The 21,042-nt window shown below is 42.0% G+C and overlaps 3 protein-coding genes across 4 annotated transcripts; all 3 read right to left on the bottom strand.

Annotated features, from left to right (window-relative positions):
- Positions 1-5,069: 5,069 nt before the first annotated feature.
- Positions 5,070-5,865, bottom strand: LOC117847039 (uncharacterized). Its single transcript, XM_034728181.2, has 3 exons — positions 5,690-5,865; positions 5,478-5,579; positions 5,070-5,397 (listed from the first exon to the last, which is right to left on the bottom strand). Exons 1-3 carry the CDS (start codon positions 5,768-5,770, stop codon positions 5,347-5,349), a joined length of 234 nt encoding a protein of 77 aa, XP_034584072.1. The 5' UTR covers positions 5,771-5,865; the 3' UTR covers positions 5,070-5,346.
- Positions 5,866-8,058: 2,193 nt separating this feature from the next.
- LOC117848301 (probable methyltransferase PMT7) lies at positions 8,059-12,473 on the bottom strand. 2 transcript variants are annotated; one of them, XM_034729647.2, is made up of 7 exons: positions 12,215-12,473; positions 11,317-11,728; positions 10,678-10,967; positions 9,998-10,381; positions 9,505-9,751; positions 9,286-9,424; positions 8,059-8,721 (listed from the first exon to the last, which is right to left on the bottom strand). In XM_034729647.2, the coding sequence occupies exons 1-7, from the start codon at positions 12,396-12,398 to the stop codon at positions 8,563-8,565; spliced, it is 1,815 nt and encodes a 604-aa protein (XP_034585538.1). In that variant the 5' UTR covers positions 12,399-12,473; the 3' UTR covers positions 8,059-8,562. The 2 variants fall into 2 exon arrangements, with proteins under 2 accessions (XP_034585538.1, XP_034585537.1); XM_034729646.2 differs by having other exon boundaries at positions 11,317-11,734; positions 12,215-12,472.
- A 1,285-nt stretch (positions 12,474-13,758) lies between these two features.
- Positions 13,759-18,414, bottom strand: LOC117848299 (conserved oligomeric Golgi complex subunit 5). The gene is made up of 3 exons (XM_034729644.2): positions 17,258-18,414; positions 16,158-16,631; positions 13,759-14,909 (listed from the first exon to the last, which is right to left on the bottom strand). The coding sequence occupies exons 1-3, from the start codon at positions 18,326-18,328 to the stop codon at positions 13,995-13,997; spliced, it is 2,460 nt and encodes an 819-aa protein (XP_034585535.1). The 5' UTR covers positions 18,329-18,414; the 3' UTR covers positions 13,759-13,994.
- Positions 18,415-21,042: the final 2,628 nt, after the last annotated feature.

The raw sequence follows: 21,042 nt of genomic DNA, 5'->3' as shown, positions 1-21,042 counted from the left end.
GCAAATAGTATTTGCTGTGGTTAACCCGCACAAATGGGGTGGGGTGGGGTGGGTTGGTATATTTGCGGGGTGGGACGGGTTGACTAATTTACGTCGTGTCATTTGCTGTGGGTAGGAGCGGGTTTGGGGCAGGTTTATCCCCGTTAGCAGGGCTGCATCGAGGAGCTGGAGACAATTATTGGCTTGCAAAATAAGGGCATTATGTCCAGCCTGACAAATATATTGTTCTATCTAATGAATTTGGGTTGACCAATTTAAAGAAAGATCGTATACTTCCTAATATATATATATATATATATATATATATATATATATATATGAGCCATCATTTCGCGGCTTCCAATGGAGTGGTCGTCGTGGATCCGTATACCGCTTTGTTCATAAGGGAGAGAAATTATTTTGGGATAAGATATGAGTAAGGGGATGTTTGGCTCGGGGGGCTAAAGTGGGATGTTTAGATAGTAATTAGGAGTATTAGATATAGTTTAATTACAAAACTAATTACACAGATAGAGTCTATTCATGAGACGAATCTACTAAGCCTAATTAGTTCATGATTTTGACAATGTGGTGCTACAGTAACCATTTGCTAATGATAGATTAATTAGGCTTAATAGATTCATCTCGCGAATTAGCTTAGGAGTTTTGCAATTAGTTTTATAATTAATTCATATTTACTCCTCCTAATTAGCATTCGAACATCCGATGTGATAGGGTTAAATTTTAGCTCCTAATATCTAAACATTCCTAACTCACGGAAGATGCTAATCAAATCCTCATTTATGCTGGTTACCAAATTATTGTGTTTTTATAGATCGACTGACTCATTGCGGGGTTTTTTTCATTTGCGGACCACAAACCTGTTAATCTGTGCGCCTACAAAAGTGCGTCCGCACCGACCACTGATAGCTGGTAATCGTTATGCTCAGCCTGGTTTCTGCGCCAGCGGACGGAAAATGTGCGTGTACACTCCTTATATGTTTACCTTGCTTCTCAGCCGTCTTCGTTCTAGGTTCTCGCCGAAATTTTTGGAGGCGCCACGAATGGAACAGAAAGTGATCGGCGCTGGATTGATCCACAGCAACAAGAGCGGGTCTGTTCGGCTGGACTTATAAGCTGGCTGAAAAGCTGAAACGGTTCCGCTCTTCGGCTGGACTTATAAGTTGGCTGAAAAGCTAAAACGGTTAAGTTGTGAGAGAAAAATACTGTTCGGTGACTGATAGGCCGGCTGATAAGCTGAAGCGAACAGAGCCGCAGCATATTGACAAAATCAATCCCCTTTCTTTATATTTGTGGACTGGTTAAAGGGAATTGAGATGGAAAAAACTTATTCCAGCAAATTGAAAAAATGATCCCTTTTCCCTATGATTTTTTATCCATTGACAAAAACTGCCCTCCTCTCTTCCCTTTAGAAAGGGTATCCAATTCCTCTCCCCTTTCATACTTTTCCCCCGCTGCAGCGAGCTGCCCCTGCTCCGGCTCTTTCTCCGTCGCGCCCGGCCGCCGCCCCTGCCCGGACGCGCCGCCCATCGCCCCTACTCCGACGCGCCGCCGGCCCCACTCCCGCTCTGCCCGACGCGCCGTCAGGCCCGCTCCCGTTCCTGCCCTGACGTGCCATACTCCAGTTCCTGCCCCGGCCCGCCGGTCGCCGACCCACCGCTATCGGTGCCGCCCCTCTCCGGCGAGCCCGGCCGTGCTTTTGCCCCGTCGACCACCAGCCCGCCATGCGCCGCTGCTGAAGCTGCCCCCACGCCGCCGCCGGACCGCCCCCACCCCTGGCGAGGTGTCCCTCCACGCGGGCCGGCCGCGACGCCATCCCTCCGCGCGAGCCGGCCAGGCCGCCACCCCACCACACCGTCGTCCCACCGCGCGGGCTGGCCCGGCCGCCACCCCACCACGCCACCGTCCCTCTGGTCGGGCCGGAGTTCCTTTGCGCGAGATGCAGAGACGGAGGGGAGAGGAAAAGAGGAGAGGAAAAAAATAAAATAGATTAGTCACTGATAGTGGGACCCACATAAGCAGGTGAAAGGGAAACGGGAATGGAGGAAGGGGATCTGCTGCAGCGTTGATCCCCTTTATGTTGAAAACGTATTTTCTCAATCCCCTAACTAGGGAATGGGTTTTTCTCAATCCTCTGGAGATGCTCTGAGCTATTTACCCGATTTTGGCCAACTAAAATCATTGTGCCAGCACTGTAGCATACTGTAGCGTTTTGTTTGTATTTGTGAATTATTGTCCAAACATTAACTAATTAGGTTCAAAAGATTCGTCTCGCAAAGTACAATAAAACTGTGCAATTAGTTTTTGATTTCATCTACATTCAGTACTCCATGCATGTACCGCAAGTTTGATGTGATGGGGAATCTTCTTTTTGCATAGTGTTAAAGTTAGGATTTTAAGGAAACTAAAGAAGACCTAATTAAGCAGAGGGCGCTAGTATAAGATGCGCGTGGGCTTGCGTTACGCACGTGTGCAATGTAGTAAATCCGGCGAGAGTCAGCAGATGTTCTCTTTAAATCTCTTCTATATCGTCCGGCTGCAAGTGACCATCAAATTAGTCAAAAGCTTTGATCTGATGCGATGTAGTCGTGTACTCGTGTCCATGCATTTCGTCGGCACAGTTATGTGCTTTGGCCCTCCATTTCTCGGTAGATTCAAATCAATCTTGCTAGTACTGATTAAAACTACTTTTGAAGGTCCTTTACGTGAAGACTCTTTATAATTATAGTCTTTTTCTCTATTATATTTCCTAAAAACATTACCCACTATTATCATTATAAAAATATTCTAAAGTAACACTCTAAACCGATATCTGAATTACCCACCGTTGTATTAAAGTATCCCATAATCTTCATCTAAATTATCCATACATAATATTATTATAAAACTATATTCTAATTCCGATCGGTTGTCTACGTAACAACTTTAAGAGATTAAGAGATATGCCAACAACGCGTCGTGGTAGATTCCTAAATTGCGTACGTATATTATAACCATGATCAATTATGGATTTCCTCATTATAACTCCCCTTGAGAGCACTCTAAATCCTAATGTATTTTTGAGAGCACTCGAGAACCAGATTATTTATCACGTACTAGTATAACCATTAAAGTTGAATCAGCAGCTCCAATGAGCTAGGCCAGTTGAATTCAAGCAACCAAACATTAATGCCTGGCATGAGCTGAGCCACGAGTGCATAGGCTCTAGGATACGGGTTAGGTCGTGCGCATCCACGGACCAATCACGCCCTACAGAGTAGTTCCAGAGGTAGGCTAAGACAACAGTGCTGGCTGGCAGGATCTTCACCCATATACTAAACTAGGCGGTCAGCCATTGGGACTGACAGGTCGTCGGTTGCATGGTAGTCTTGTGTTGTTATTATGAATTAGTGTGCGTTACAATATTAGAGCATTTTTGAATGCGAAAATATTCTTTGGATAGGGATGGGTTGGTTGGCTATATAGATGTCCTTGATTGAGCATCTCATTTGGATATTGGTGGAGTGGTAGGGTTCTTTGAGGATATTGGTGGAGTGGCAGGGTTCTTTGAGTGCGTGAGTGTATACCCTCCGTTCCAAATTGTAGATCGTTATTTTGACATTTTTAGATTCATACCTTTTGCTATCCATCTAGATACATAGTAAAAACTATAAATCTAGAAAGAGTAAATTGCACTCATCATGCAACAACTTGTCAAGTGGGTGAATGTTGATCCAACAACTTGTAAATACTTAATTTAGCACAGCAAATTGGTGCACCTACAGTGAAAACATTACAACGAAAACGTATTATAAAAAGTAGATGGACATGTGAATTTTTTTAGTCAATAATTATTATTTTTTGTCGAAAAATGTTGTTGATCATGACCGGCTGTTGCTTCTCAACTATATACATTGCTTATTTTTTTCATTAGTTTAAATTAAATAATAATTTAGAATTACACCATTGGCTCTACCGAGATACTATACTTCATAATAGGGACCTTGTGACTTTAGGTTTTGTCACTGTTCTTTTAGCTCATTTTTTTCGAAACAAGCACTTGAGGCTTTAAAGAATATTTATGCCAAACTTCTAAAATGTATTGCTAGTACATATTAACATATTGTTTTTTTAGCTGAACAATGCATATAATCAAATATGTAAAAAATCATGAGGGCAAACTTATCAACTATTGAATATGAAATTAAACATTCCTATAAAAATTAAATTGATATAAAAAATAATTAATAGGAAACGTGATATTAATTTCCTAAATACTGAATGTTCTACGCTTGGTCAAATACATTGCCATTGCAACGCAAGTATCAATAGTCAAACAATGCTTAATAATTTATTCCGACGCGAATATATATATCCTAACCCAGACATTAGCAAATATGTGGTTTGTTATAACATTTGGATTGCGGATGCACAAGTTTATCAAGTTATTGCACTAAATTGAATATTTTTTGACGGAATAAATTGCATATTTTACAAGTTGTTGGACTAATCTGCACCCACATGCGAAGTTATTATACTGGATTGAGTATTTTATAAGTTGTTGGATCAATCTGCACCCACCTCACAAGTTGTTGTACGGTGGGTGCAATTTACTCATCTAGAAATGCTAAAACGACCTATAATTTGGAAAATTTGGGAGAGAGGGAGTATGTCGTTGTTATTGTGGCCATGTTTGGTTGTAGCCCGTACTCACCCAGCCAATGCGCGGGCGAACAAATTTGTCATGCTCGTTTTGCCGATGATGCTTAGGCAAGAAAATGAACTAGCTCTCCTCTGGCACGGGCGCAGGGGCATGGGTTCGCTAAGGTAGCGGCACCGATTCAAGCACTGGCCAAATTTGTATGGGCGCGCCAAAAAATGGCGAGGCGCACGTTGGCAATAAACCAAACGTGTGTGCCCAGAGTGATGCACAATGTAAAATTGTAAATTCGTGCCATTTGCTTTGAGGGCATTAGCAGTATAGAAGATATTTCCTCAAATTGTAGGTCCTTTTGGTTTTTCTAGCATAGATGTTTGTATATAGCTAAACATACACTTATATTTAGGTGCATAGCAAAGTAAGAACTATGTACTTAGAAAAGCTAAAAATTCTTATAATTTGGGAGGAGGGAGTAATACATAACAGGACTGCGTTGCTCCGCTGATCGAGCTACTTGCTTTATTCTTTGCACTTGCAGGTTCGTATAGATCATAACAGGACTGTGTTGCTTCGTTGATCGAGGTAGCTAGCAAGCTATCATGACTTTATTCAAACATACATATATATTCTTGCAAGCTCGTGCTACTTAATTAGTTCAGGCTGTAGCTGGTAGTCCTGCTGCCACTGCGGCACTGCCGGCCCCATGATCAGAAGCTGGAATTTCCCCCGATGCCAAAGGTAGAGTAATGGCTTGGGCCCTAAATGCGAAACAAAACTAAAGCATATTATTACTCTGTTCGAAACTGATTAATGAAAATATGATAGGAGTATTTTTCACCTGCGGCGGCGGCGCGTTAACTGAGTTGCCACTGAAGAAGGAGCCACCGGTGAAGGAAGTGCCAGTCACAGGGACACTTGTGTTGTTGCCCGTGCTATGATTCTACAAGATCGAGCAGCTCGTTCAATTCAATCCCCGAGTCCACCTCCACATGATCTTCTTGTACGATAGTCAGAACGAATGCTTACAATTACAAGTTATAGTGTAGTTACCTGCATGTTGTTCATGCTGTTGTGCTGGTCCTTGCCTTGCACCACAGGGGTGAACACCCTGCTCATCCCGTTGGCAGACATGTTGTTCCCGGGTGAAATGAGCAGTGGGTAGAGGGGTTTTGGTTAGTACGTGTTTCTTGGGGAAATCTTGGCTGCTTGTGTTCATGGTGGTAATACTTGCCATCCTTTTATATAGCCCGATATGCTTGCATCTACTACATGAGCATGCTGTCTGGAGCATAGGTTCACCTTAGTGGTGTAGAGAATTTATCCAGGATATAACAGCTATCTTTTCTTTGCGTGAGAATATATGAAACTTACGAGATGCTTTGTGTTGTGTGCTGCGTGTGTATTCTACCTAATATCAGTTATCAACATATGTGTCGAAGTCTGTGGCTCTCTTGTTCCTATTTATATCACGGCTATAATTGTATGTAAATTAACTAATAAGTTGTACAGTACACATGACAGAAAACCTTGATCACATAGAGTTTTTTTAAGATGTTGATCACATATGGTTAAGATGAATACACTTTGGCCGTTCCCAATGGAGAGAGAAATCAGTCAAATTCTAGTTGATGTAGATGAGGGAGGAGCACCAAAAAAGATTATGATGGGGGTTAATTTCCCACTAGCTCATGGCATGTTATTCGAGTCACAAGTGGACCCCTAAGGAACTGAGGAGAGGAGCAATGCAATGGGCCTTGTGAGTATGGAAAGGGAGGATCGATGTGGATAAATAATTGCTAGCATCTAGTCCCACAAATATTGAACAGTGTTACAAAAGCTAGATTGTTGGCGGAGTCTCTTGTGTGACATCTCCAAATAACGTAGGGTGACTTAGAGATAGCTCAAACCTTTTGAAGGTAGCCTTGCTGCACATAGCAAATTTCAAAAGCATTGATGTTATTAGCCATGTGGAATATTGCACAAGTGGAAAGCGTATAAAGGTTTTCTATTGCTAGAGAGACCAATAATATCAATAATACCGCTTTACAGTTGAGTCACTAACATGTGGGTCTAGGAGTGCCTCAGCTGCAGCACTACTGCAGATGAGCCTCACTATAATTAGTATAATACTTAACTTTGCTGCAGCGGCGGAGGCCACCTCACAGATGTGGAGATTTTGTTTTCAAAATACATGAAACCGTGCGAGAATTTATCAGGAAATTAAACATTGAAGATTTAAACAAAACTTGTAGTAACTTATTTAGCGTATACATGGTTTAGGTTCTGCCCCCCACAACTTACAGTAGTTATTAGTAACATGGCACATCATCAATAGCTGCATTTCATGCTTCTCGGAGTTCATTTTCAATCTGTTTGCGATAACTAGGAATATATCTTTTTTGCTAGAAATTACTAGGAATGTATACTTGCGTTCCTCATCTTGGGATGGGATGCATGGTGCGCTTTACGCTCCAACTCAAGCTGTACAACTTCTGTTGGTGTAATTAAAATGCTAGAAGTTTGTGATTTAGAACGGGGTGTATTCAGTATGTAACGGAACGGAGCGAGTACTTGAAGTGTTCGTAACTAGAGGGAATACACTGTGAGCTACAACCACGAGTTCATACATCTTCAAGTACAGGGTAATCCATCTGTTAATTTCAAATCCATCTGGCCGCTATATGTCTCCTTTTTCCCAGTAAAAGAAATAAAGAAGCAAAAAGGATCGTTCTGTCCTCTTGACCTAGATCATGGAGAACAGTAAATTATCTAGATCAAATTCCCAACGAAAAAAAATCAATGAATGCCTGTTTCACCCCATCATCCCAACTTGTGGATGGTTGATCACGCCTACCTCTAGGCCCTTTGATGTTTAAGAAAGCAAGCAAGCATGCTAATATGAAATTCTAGTTTCAGGTGAAGAATCAATAACCAGCTAGTACAAACTTTAATGGTCCGTTTGGTTGAAGGTAATTAGTCAGAGGGGGAGTTCAAATATGAGATAAAATTCTCTTGTTTGTTTGATGGGCATGGGAGTTTAGATATGGGATAAGGAATAATAATTTAAAGGGGCAACTCCCACCAATCACTTCCCAAGGGGAGGGGTGGGAATTGGATGGGAATTTACTTTAAGTGGAAAAAGGATGCATCTACACCGTTGATCATGACTTAATATATAATTTCCCACCTCTAAACCTTTATACCAAATGGAGGATATGAAGTCTCATTTAAATTCCCACTCTTAATTCCCTCCAAAAGACAAACAAAAGAATAGGACTAAAAAATCATATTCCAGGTGAATTCTCTCCTCCAACTTCCACCACTAATTCCCATGCCCCTTCCCATTAGTTGCCAAACGCACCCTAAGAAGTTCTTGCAGATAGTCCAGACACAGCTCTTGCAACCAAGAGACTGATAAATTCAAGGATACAGAGCAGAATACCTTCCAATCCATCATAAGGTTTATGGTAGTAGAGATGATCCCAGATTGGAACAACAGAAACAACACGAGGAAAAAAATTTGTCAAAACCCTAACTTACTAATTGAGTAGCAAGGTACAAATTGCTATTTCTTTTGAGAGAAACTACAAAACGTTAGCTATTAGTAAGACTACACAAATCAAAATCTCACCTCTTTACACCATGCGCATGTCCTTTACAAACAGTACCGCTCAAAAGCAAAAAAAAGGATCCAAGTTAGTATGATAGTTTCTGAAGAAACCTCCTGATGATACCATGTGCTTTCTCAACAATTCAGTACTCTCAACTGCAGAGAGAAGTCGACGAAATACTACATTCACTGGAGCGACATCTCAAACTACAGCATGCTGAAAAGTTCTCCTAACGTTCTGTTCTGTATTGACACAAAGGACAGTAGGACACCCCAAGGTAGGATCTGGCAGCTTCCGGCCCAAGTGTAACTTTTAAACAATAGCCCAGAATTTCTTCCTGCAAATCAGAACTTTCTCTGTCCCATTTTCCTCATTTTCCAACATATGTGTGCTAACATCCCAAAGGAACTTCGGTGCTAGATCAATGATTCTTGAAAGAGTGTTCTTCTCATCTCTAATAATGATGGAACCCTGCATGTTCATAAAAAAGCATATTTGATTGCTTGGTTTTGAAAAGCAAAACATAGAAGTTTATGCTACACAAGAAAATTTCTGAATGAAGAACCAGATTGTTTGTGCTTTATATAATATATTTGTCTAAGAAAGGCAAAATGGTTGAGGGAAAGATTGATCTATCAAATTTCCCTGAACAAATTGTTCTTTTACTGTGAATCCGGTAATACCTGAGCTATTTGTGATTTGTTTTATGGCTGGCATGCTCAATCATTTAGAAACTAGTTTGGAATGGAAAAGGCAAGTACTGCTTCAGCTCTTCAAAGATATAGATACAACTTAACACCATACGGCATGTACACTCTACTGAGGATACACAAAAGAGCCATGTACAAAAGTATTTGATAACAAAACACATGACCAATGACCAAGTTCAGGAATCTCTTGTTCCATGATATAAAGTTTTCTCTTGCAAAATTAAGAATCCTTTGTTTTTGCAAACATAACATGGACATTTTTAAATAAGGTATACACTGAAGTATCTAAAAAAGTGTCCCTAATCAACTAAAAGGCAGTAGTTACCTGGGGCCGAATGATGCGGTCCATTTCTAACATGATATCTTCCAACAAACAATCTTCATTGCGACCTTCATAATGAGAGAAGAGGTGGAAAGCATGCAGCAAGTCGTAGGACCTAGGATATGATGGGAATGGCTCACACCTGCAGCATGAGTATTGAATGGCTTGAATTTCATCATAAATAAGAGGAACACGTTTATTCTCTTCGAATGAAATACCAACCAGTCATGGTAAGAACCGAGTAACCCACGGTCGTAGATAATTGGCAATGTGTTGCTCATGGTATAAGGTACTATATTCATAATCCAGACAGGGTCATTGCTTAGTGCCGCAGCAAATCCACCATAATTAGCATTCATGTCCATGACATTTCGGACACTAGTCTTTTCAACATCAAGAAATGACCAATACTTGTGAACCTGGTTCTTCCAAAACTCATTATTCTTCTCAAACTTGGCTGGTGTAACTCCTAACAGATATGTTCAGAAAACTGATTATGATTCACAGAATAAGCAATATAATTCAAGTCAAACTAGATTTAGATCAGAGGTTTGAATCACTTTGGTTAAGCAAGTTTTAGATCCTCACAACCCAAGACCTTATTATGATTGAATGTAGAGGACATCGTTTTCAGAATGGAAGTTAACTCAAATTTGTAGCATCAAAACAGGTCTCATCTTTTTTTTTCTGTAGGCAATGGAAAAATGGAGCTGACCTATCATTTCCAAACTCTTGAAATAAAATGATAAGCGATCAGGTCTGGAGGGAAATTTCTTAATCTCTGATTTGTCCTTGTTAAGCCTCACACAGTTCATTAACGGGATTTTCCATGATGGTGAAACATTGTCGTTAGATTCACAAATATTCAGTAGCTTCATATCAGCATTTTTCTGTCGGCAGGATTCATCTGCAGGTTTGACCCAAATAGCTGTCTGAACATGCTTAGCAATAAGCTTCCAACACATTGCAGTTGTAATATTAACTAGCTTCTCCCAGATAACAGGAAAGTCTTTATCTTTTCTGTAAGCTGGTGGAGCAGAGTATACAAAATATCCATTAGGCCGCAAAAGACGATCTACCTCTTTGAGCAATATTCCATCTGAAAAGAAAAAAACCATGGGTGATGAGTCAAGTTTTGGATGTTGTATCCAGAAGGCAGAACTAATAAAGAAAAGACCATCAGAAGTAATTTTGTAAGAAAACTACTAATGGTCCAAGAGTATAGATACATAAGCTGAGAATCAACTGATTTTTAATCAAGATTGCTATATTCAATCATGTGCATGGTACAACACAATATAACTTTTCTCACATACAATGCTGTTAACAAAAAAAGGTCTCATAGAAAGTAAAATCAAGCCAGTAGCTTAGGACAAACTGCAATGTAAATCTTACCATTTTCGTGCCAATCAACACGACATCGGGAGCAGTGAACCATTTCAAATGAGTTTCCAGGATAAGGTAACTGCTTTGTGGCCAACACAGAGATCATTGCACCAATCCCACGTTCTACAGCAAACTGAATTTGATTCTCATGGCCATCTTTTGGGGCAAATGACATGGTCTGAATATCTAGGGGTAGAAGATAAGCAGAAAAGCTGGCAACACCACATCCAACATCCAAAACTTGAACTACTCCTGCCGAACGGAGATCGCCAGTACTGTTTGTTGTCATATTTCCTAGCCTGCATTGACCAATTACAAAAACTAAATCAATAGAATACCCTTTTCACAACATAAAAAGAAAGCTCTAGCATGGACCATGTTCAATTAATTGGTGCTCTAAATTACTGTCCCTTCACTGCACATACACTCCACCTCTAACATACTCAATAGGTTGTTCCCTCAAGAATATAAAATGTTAGATCGAAATTAATAGGCCACAGCATTTGCTGCTAGGCGTCGCATCTGACATCATCTAGATGAGGCTACAGGCACAGGACTGCAAACTAATACTAATTATAAAACAATTCTCAAGCTTAAACGCCAAAATTTGAAATGTGAGTTAGGCAGCACTTATGGAGTTATGGTTACCTCTCTATGTACTCTGATGCACCATGTTTGAAGTGAGTGCCTCCTCCAGGAAACCACCAAAGCTTGCCCTTCTCGTGCACCCAATTCTGTCCTCCTTTGACCTCAGCAAGATGTGAATGGTTAACATTACTACGCCATACATAGTCTCGGCTTGTTGGCCATCTTATTGGTATCTTGTAGTCATTTGGTGGGGGCACCAAACAGAACAATCGTTTCTCTTGTGGAGGGCAAATACTTTCAAGATCCTCATGCCTAGATCTATCCAGGTTCTTTAAGCTGCTTATATAGGCCACATCATGACAGGGAACATACTCATTGTATTCCAAAGGGCACACATCAACTCCATGATCTGGAACTCTGACTGGTTTCGTCCGGTATGTAAGAGAAACTCTGTTTGTAAACATTCGAGCATCTGCAACTGAAAAGCAAACTGATTTAACCACATTGGCATGGATATATAATGAAAAATGCCATTCATAGGGATATGACAAGCTAGGAGGATGGGATGATAAATGAACATTCTAGTATCACATACATTGCTGCAACGAGAAGCAGGACACAAGTTTCAGAAATAGCATCTGCTTAAAAGCATCATGACCTACTGAAAAAATTGGCAATATAAATTACTTCAACATACTGGCCCTCACTTCGACCTAATCTCTGTTGCTGGCACAAAGCAATTCCTAAATCTCAATCAAACAATGCAGGAGCATATAACACGAAACCTGCAACAATAAACCTAAATCCGCTGCACAAATTACAACAATTAGCAAGGAACCTCGAACAACAGTGGCCATGAGCCGCTATTTTTTCTATGACGCCCAGAAATGGACTGGAAATGCGATCCACCAGCGGATCGGAACGGGGCAAACGCCCGAAGGGAGATGAAGGTAGGCACCTTTGGACCTGGAGGAATCGGGCGATCGGGGGCGCGAAGGGGGCAGTATGAGCGCGGGGGAGGCGGAGGAGCCGAAGAGGGTGCCGGCGTAGAAGGAAGCGGCGACGAGGGCGACGCCCAGGAGCAGGAGCTGCACCGACCGCGGCTCCACCGCCGCCGACGCCGGCGACCACCACCGCCCCATCTCGCTGCTGCTTCTGTGTCAAGACTCTTCACTCTGACACTGCTGTTTTGTTCAGGCGATCCCTTTCTTCAGATTGGGTCTGCTGCTACTGCTGACGGCATGTCTTTGGCTTTTATTTTTTATTAATATATATAATGCCTTTCTATCTAATGAATTTAACTTTAAAAAGTCAAATCTATATTGGAATTTCAAACGTTCACAACTGGGTGTAAACTTTGCAACACTTAATACCTAGAGAAATTCTAACTCGAAATTTAAGTTTATCCAAGACAAAAATCGTGAACTTGCAACTTTAAAACCTTGAACTCAAAAACTCAAACTTTGACTCAGCAACTCCGAATTCTTTTTGCCTGCAAATTACAACTTCAACACGACGACAAGTAGTACTACCTCCGTTTCAAATTATAGGTTATTTTGGATTTTCTAGGTTCATAGATATTATTATGGATCTAGATATAGGTATATCTAAGTGCATGATAAAATTAATGAATCTAAAAAGTCAAAACGATCTCTAATTTGAAACGGAGGAGTAATTATTCTAGGGTTAGTGAACTAATGAACTTTCATCCATAGTATTTAAATTGATTTCGATTTACTTCTTTAGCACTCTTATAATCATGTTCTTTTGGCTAGATAATTGAGGAGTTCCATATCTGGGATGTGTGTAGCGTGTATATAGTAATAGTATTATATATTGTAAGAGTAAATTACTATGATTTTATTTTTGTTCAATCCATAGAACTTTGCATAAATTTTATCAGAGAAATTCCTTTTGACTAAAATAATTCACAGGGAGCCTCCCTATAAGATTGCAATTGCATTATTTCATATTCCCAACTTTGTTTAGCATCTAAGATGACACTCAACAAAACACTCGATTTTTCTGACCCTTAATAATTTTTTTATCTAACGGTCGGAACGTTTCTTTTTCGTTCAATCGTTCTTCCTTACTGCTTGCCTCCTTCACATAGATTTCTTCTTGCTCGCCGCCGGTGTGCACGATCTCCGCTCCCCGTCCCCAGCGGCTAAACCCCTCTCGCTGCTCCGTACCTACTACGCTCAACGCCTGTCTAGCCGCACTGCTGCTCCCAACATCTTTTTGAACAGAAGCCGGCAGGTTAACTGTCGGTCTAAGTCCAGGGAGCACCCCAGTTACCTTGCCAGAGGACCGCAGTGCCGAAGCTTGTCGGAGAACCAGTTCTCCCCTAACCTCGCCGGAAATGCCGAGATGGTGGACAGTGATGCGAAAAGGATGAAGGGACCGAGGGAGAGAAGCTAAAATGGAGTGTAAGGGGAAGGAGAAACACCCGATGGTAGCTTATGATTCTTTTTTTCCTGTTCCTATTTTCCAGGACTCAGATTGATTTTAAAAAATTGGCACCCTTCAAGATATTTCATATGAATCAGAGTTCCAAAGATAGCAAGATACAGAAACTACCAGAACTACAAGACACTCTGTACTCTAAGAATTATTTCCGGAAACAAATACAATTGCTATTTCATTCATGTGTATAAACTATGCAAAATCTCACCCCCGATCCCTCCAGGAATCAATGCTACAAGATGGTACAAATGCATGAGTGAACCGAATACATGTTAGATCGTGGCCTGAGACAATGCAGATCCAATCTGAAGCATGAGAGAATACACCGGACTGAACTCCTTGTCACCTCTAGACCTGACCCTCATCTCGTGGTCGTCCAGGGTCGCCTTCACCCCTTTCCAAATCTGGTCCTCACCTTGCGAATCAAGCCACAGAGAGTACTGCAGTGGCGTGAGCTTGTTGCGCTGTAAAGGTGACTGCAATTCATCAGGTCCTCGAGAATAGAGATGGTGGAGGATAACGCTAGCCGGCAAGTCTTGAAGGAGTGGAGATTTCTCAAGCTGAGATGTTTCCAGGAAAAGGACAGGCCGGAATGCTCGTAATGCCCGGTATGGTGCTCCCAGCTGCTCCACTGGAAACAGGTTCTGACCAACAGCAAGCTCCAGCTCAGCCATGTCCCGCGCCATTCTCAACTTCCCCGCTTCTGAAAGTGGCCTGACAAGAGAAGCATGCCTTATGAAAAATATGAGGACTCTTGAGGCCATCCTTCTAACCATGATGGTGCATATGGTTTCGGAACGAGAGGATGATGATGGCAAAAGCTTCGATAAGAATTCACTGCGGAAGTGGATGGCACACTTCTGAAGCTCCTCCATGTAAGCTGATGCATTGTTGTCCATTGCTGCATCCATTCCATGACCTGCAAAGTCCTGCTCATGCATTTTCAGGATGCATGACTCGAGTCGATCAAGCATCGCTTGGAACAGGGAGGTCACTGAATCACAAGCAACACCGTAGATGACACCAAGGGATGGTGAAAGCACTTCAGAAGCAACATTAGGGAGTGTTGACAAGATGCTCGAAATGCGTGTGTGAACCTCCTGAAGGTGGAGGCACAAAGCAAAGTTTTTGAGTTGGGCTGGAGTCGCTGAGCCGGTAACTTGTCGGGCTTCAGGCCCAGTAGAGATCTACATTTAAAGCAAAATATGTGTTAGCAACTGCACACAGAAACTAAAGCAATACTCCCTCCGTTTCAAATTGTAGATCGTTTTAGCTTTTCTAGGTTCATAGATATTATTATGCATCTAGACATATACTATATCTAAGTGCATAGCAAAAATTATGCACCTAGAAAAACCAAAACAACTTACAATTTGGGATGGAGGGAGTACCCAGCAACCAACATAAGTTAGATGGACATTTGAGACATTGTATAAGCACGCAAGAAATAACAGAGGAAGTTAGGAGTTATTATCTATGCGTGCAAAGTGGCTAGACAATAAACAGTTAATAAGACAAGTTAGGAAGGAAAAAGATGGATACGATCCTCTTTAACAATATGCTACAATAATACAGGTCTTTTACTTTCATAGAGGGTCGGCATATGATCCACCAGCCTTTCCTTGGGTGAAGGTTTTAGGACAGCCAAAATCACTCTACACTGTTCATATTGTTGAGTCGCAAGTGAAACCTACTAGTATACAGGACAGCAGAGATGAATCCAGAGGAGTGCCATAACAATAGAACAGTATTTTGTCATGACTTGTACACGTCAGAGTACCAAGTTCTCTTTACTTCTATAATCAATAGGTAACTAATCAGAATAAAAATATCAAACAAACAAGAGCACATTAAAAACCAACTGTTGCACAAGTTTGATTATACAAGATGACTACAACTTTCACTCAGCCAAGACCACAATAATCACTCAACTGACCCAAAACTTGCATAGCTATTTGTGTACTTAGTGAGTACACTTGATTCATGAGATTAGTGCTATTGTGCTTGGCAAAGGTTTTCAGAAGAACAAAAATAAAGAACAAGAAGTGACTCAACATAATGAAAAGCATATAATTATATGGATTTTAATGTAACAGATTTGGTTTCAACTCAATTACTCAAAGACTTATAAAGAATTATCCTACTGAAGATATGGAGCTAACAACTAGAATCACCAAAAGGAGATTTGTCAAGCTCCAAGTAATGTTGCGTTACAATCAGTAAAACAGACCCCAATACAAGGACAAAAAAGGGTAGTGGAATATGTATACACAGTTTCAAGTATACCATTACTATCAGAATTCAGAACTTACTAGTGTAACCTGCCACAAGGACTACATTTACTCATAGCTAATGTAGAAAGCATATGAAATCCACAGGTGAAAAAACATACATAAATAACTTGACTAGATCATTAGAAGGTAGCAAGTGAATACCTGATATTCAGCTCTCTGTGCTAAAAGAAGTAAGATCTTTCCAATTTCCCGTAGAACAAGAACAAGCAAATGCCCGTGAGTTCTCACTACTTCGATTTCCTCCTGTATGCGAGAAACTAATCTTGATATCTGGTCCTTTGAAGGTATAGTTCCACGACTTGACATTGGAAATATACTATTGATATAATCAGATAAACGACTATGACAAAGAGCCAAAAAGGCTGTCTGGAATATCTCAATGGCTGAAATCATATGATCTTTTCCTTCAGGAGTAAGAGCTGGAAGGGTACCCTTTACATCAGTATCTCTTGAAATCCTCTCAAGAAGGTTTTCAACCATTGAAAACAGTCTTGGATACCCAAGAGTAAATATTTCCTTCACAAAACTTGAAGCCGTAAAGGTAGACTTCATTTGACTTGCAAAGGCCTTCACAATTGCATCCCAAACTCTCTCTGTTAACAGAGGCTCACCCTCCTACAAAAGATTTTATTTTATATTGTTATTAAAACAACTGAAGAAAATAGTACATCAGAATTATTCACATAGGAGTAAGAACAGTATCACAAGGGTCTTAAGATGCACAATTCTGCATGCCAATACCAGAAGAAGGCTAAAATTATGGAAGAGTCAAAAGATCACAGGTATTTAGCAATCAATTCCGCATTTCATTCAACACCACCCACCATGATCCAAAATATGCTTTAGCTTGGCATCAAGTACTGAACACGTCATTATGAAAGAGATTAAAACCATAAACAATTTAGCTACGCCATGAAATTCCCACCACACTACCAAAGGTTAATAAAAAATTCAAAGTTCCAAGTATAACAAAACATATAGCCTAAATTTTAATGCGTTCATTAGATAAGGTCCACTGGTAGATAGATATGCTCGCTTTGTTCTGCCTTTACTACCATTTTAGATCTCTTCAACAGATACTGTCTTAACAGTGAATTCACAAATGAATGCCACACGACAGATAGTTTCATATTTTCATGATATGTCCCACATATGCAGTGGCCATAATAGAGCTTAAGTTCTAGTTTTTCATTCCAATATCATTTTTACCCAGCCTAATAATTTCATGCATCTCAACTCACCTGCCAAACCTCCTCAAGGAACAGCATTTGTGTGAATGGCACACGCTTCTTGGTGAGTACAGTTTGCAGCTGCCAAGCAGCGCTGACAGCCCGATGCAGCTCCTCCATGCACTGCCTCATCCTATCCCAAAGTGCCTCTGCTGCCTTCTTACTACCACCAATCTGTGGTGTACCACTCCTCTGCACTCCTCCAGGGCCACCTCCACTGGCAGCAGCCATTGAAATCGCCTTCATGTCCAGAGCCACAGCCACACTCTTTGCGCCTGCTGCCTTGTACTTCCCAACAAGTCCTTCCACTGCCGGCTTCAACTCCCCAAGATTGTAGTACACCTGAAGCCCGCACCACACATCGTTCTGATTGGACTCAGCAACACCGCGGTCGATCACAGCGCTGGCTTCCGAGCGTAGCTTGGATGCGGCAGCATCGACCTTGCGCATCTCCTCATCAACGGCATTGATCCCGGAGAGGTTCTTCTCCTCGTAGAGAAGGCGGATCTCGCGGTGGAGCTCGGCCTGACGGGCGAGGTCAGGCGCAGGGGAGGAGGCAAGGAGTCGGGAGGAGAGGCGTACAAGGCGGTGGGAGTGAAGGAGGAGGTCGGCGGTGGCGAGGAGGCTGGAGAGGGAGGCCGAGGAGAGCGCAAGATGGGAGCGCGGGGCCGAGAGGTGGGAGGAGAGGAGGGAGAGGTGGGAGGAGAGGAGGTGGAGGTGGGATGGGAGGGTGGAGAGCGACGCGGAGGCGGAGCGGAGAGAGAGGAGGTGGGAGAGGAGGAGCGGGTGCCGGCGGAGCACCTCGGCGCGGAGATGGCGGCGGAGGAGGCGGATGGCGTCCTGCAGCTGCTCGGCGCGGGAGGCGGCGAGGCCGGACGAGAGCGCGGCGGAGGAGAAATCGGAGGGGGAGAATGACGGGGAGAGGAAGGCCGAGAGGACGGGGTCGGAGGCGAAGGCGTCGAGCGGGGAGGCGGGGTCGTCGGAGGTTTGGGAGGGTGGCGAGGGGAAGGCGGCGGCGGTGAGTAGGTCCTTGGAGGTCGGCGAGAGGAGGAGACGCGGAGTGGTGGGGGGTGGCGCGGCCATTGCGCCGGCGGCCGGCGACGAGGTGGGGGTGGATCTGGGAAGTGGAGGGAAGGGAGATCTAGAGGGGAGTGGGGGGTGGGGAAGTCAGTTGGCTTCGTGGTCGTTGCTTCGGTTTTGTGCTTGAGACGATCAACTGGTGAAGTGAGGAACCGTCGAACCGAGGATTAATCTCGAAAATTGTTTGAATACTCAAATATTTTTAAAATGATTTTTAGGATTCTGTTAAATTATATATATATTTAAATTCCATAAAAACTTATATTTCATAAATTTATGACGCCCTCATTTCTGTGTGCGATACATATTGATGTCAGACATTGCGATCTTTTTTCTAAATTAGCACCACTTTCTCAATAAAAGAATGTGAACAGAACATACCCTTAACCAATAATAAACACAAGGGATCCTAGTACGTGTATATCATGACCTTTAGTAATGCTAGACTGATCTTTGCATTTCATACTGATTTTGGCCTGGTTTGGTTTACGCTGCTTATTTTTAAGCACCCGTCACATCGATGTTTAGATACTAATTAGAAGTATTAAATGTAGACTATTTACAAAACCCACTACATAAGCGGAGGCTAAACGGCGAGACGAATCTATTAAGCCTAATTAGTCCATAATTTGATAATGTGTTGCTACAGTAAATATTTGCTAATGATGGATTAATTAGGCTTAATAGATTCGTCTCGCCGTTTAGCCTCCACTTATGTAATGGGTTTTGTAAATAGTCTACGTTCAATACTCCTAATTAGTATCTAAACATTCGATGTGACACGTGCTAAAATAAGCAAACGAAACCAAACAGCCCCTTTATTACAATCTTCATCGGCAAAATGAGAGTGTTGGATTTATTCAGGGTTTATTCTTTGATAAAATACAATTAATCAATAAATTCCAAAGGTCATTTCAATGCTAAGAGTGAAGTGTATATGCGGTAGCATGCAGAATATAAAATCATGCAATTACTGGTGTGAATAGTGTGCATGTAACGGAAGCCATAAGGTGCATGCAAATGCGGTTAACGTTGGCAGCCTTGGAGTTATTCGGTGCATGCGTTGCAAGCCATGAGGTGCATGCAAGGTTAATACACTAAGTGCTAATTGCTTCCGTTGCATAAGTGAAAACCCATGCGGTCCCTGGTGACTTTGTGTCTCCATGCGTTGCTTAAAAAGAAAGGTGCTTGACCTCACAAATGAGATGAAATACACTTCCACTTTTTTTTAGTTGCTACATGGAATCTGCATCCTCATCCCGGTGCTCGCGTGCACTAGTGTTGGGAGGTAGGTCTCCAGAACCTCCATCTTCCGCGGCTTCTGCATTGGAAGTGAAGGCGAATAAAGTTTTTGGGGAGCGCATCTGCGTGACTACTCGCTGCCCACCTCTTCTTCTTAGAGGCGCAACTACACGGTAAACATCTGCGTGGTATCGACTTTAATCGACTACATTGAATAGGCTTGAAATATCGAGTAACAGCGCACCTGGTGCTCCCGACACTGGTCCTACTGCAGGGTACTCTCTCATGAACTTTTTGCTTCATTGTTTGTTTTTCGTTATTTCCATCGCATGCTTTATGTTTATTGCTATAGACACAAATGTTTATGGTCCTATTTATGCTATAGTTTATGTCATGTTTTATTTAATATTTGTAATTAAAATGGACCATAAAATGCCTCTTATTCGAACAATCCAAAAACTTTATTATAGGGTTTTTTCGGTTGTTGGCTTTGTTGCGCAATTGAAACCGAATGTTTTTTATGGAACGAATTACAAGAGATGGGTTGGCAAACTTGAGTTGTGGCTCACGGCTATGAATGTGTGGTTCATTACCAAGGAGCGTCCTATGGGACCGCACACATCCGCAGAGGATAGTGTGTACATGTCTGCTAACACATTGTTCATTGGGGCTAGGATCAATGTTCTCGGAGAGAATTTTATCGATTCGTACATGCATCTTTCCTCTGGCAAAGCATTGTGGGATGCACTCCAGGCAAATTTCGGGGCATCTGATGCAGGGAGCGAGCTGTACATCAGGGAACAGTTCTATGACTACAAGATGGTTGATGACTGTTCTGTAGTTGAACAGGCTCATGAGTTATAGACTCTTGCAAAGGACCTTGTGAATGTCAGGTGTGAGCTGCTGGATAAATTTGTGGCCAGTGGCATCATTGCCAAATTGCCTCCTTCGTGGAGGAACTTTGCTACTACTCTGAAACACAAGAGATAGAAATTCACTGTAGCCGGTCTGATCGTCGCTCTTGATGTTGAGGAAAAGACGAGAGCAAAGGATTCACGTGCACGTGGTAATGAGGGAGGTTCTAGCGCCCATGTGGTGCATAAAAGGAACTTCCAATCTCACAAGAATAAGGGCAAAGGGAAGGTTAAGTTTCAACACAAGACTACTCAGACTATCAACTTTAAGAAGAAGAAGAACAATGGAAAGTGCTTTGTGTACGGTGGTTCTGACCATTGGGCCAAGGACCGCAAGGACAAGCAGCAGCACGGGGAGAAAAAGTCTGCTAATGTTGTTATAAGCAATGCTGAGAAGGGGACATCAGGGTATGGTAATCATGCTATTGTTCTTTCAGTTTATCATTTACCAAATTGGTGGATTGACACCAGAGCTAATATACATGTGTGTGCTGATATTTCTTTATTTTCCTCTTACAGGTCACAGGGACTGGATCTGTGTTGATGGGGAACGGCTCAGGT

Source organism: Setaria viridis, chromosome 3 (genome assembly GCF_005286985.2).
Source record: "Setaria viridis chromosome 3, Setaria_viridis_v4.0, whole genome shotgun sequence".
Lineage (NCBI taxonomy): Eukaryota > Viridiplantae > Streptophyta > Magnoliopsida > Poales > Poaceae > Setaria > Setaria viridis.
Note: the sequence above shows the minus strand (reverse complement) of the source record. Positions and strands in the feature narration are given on the sequence as shown.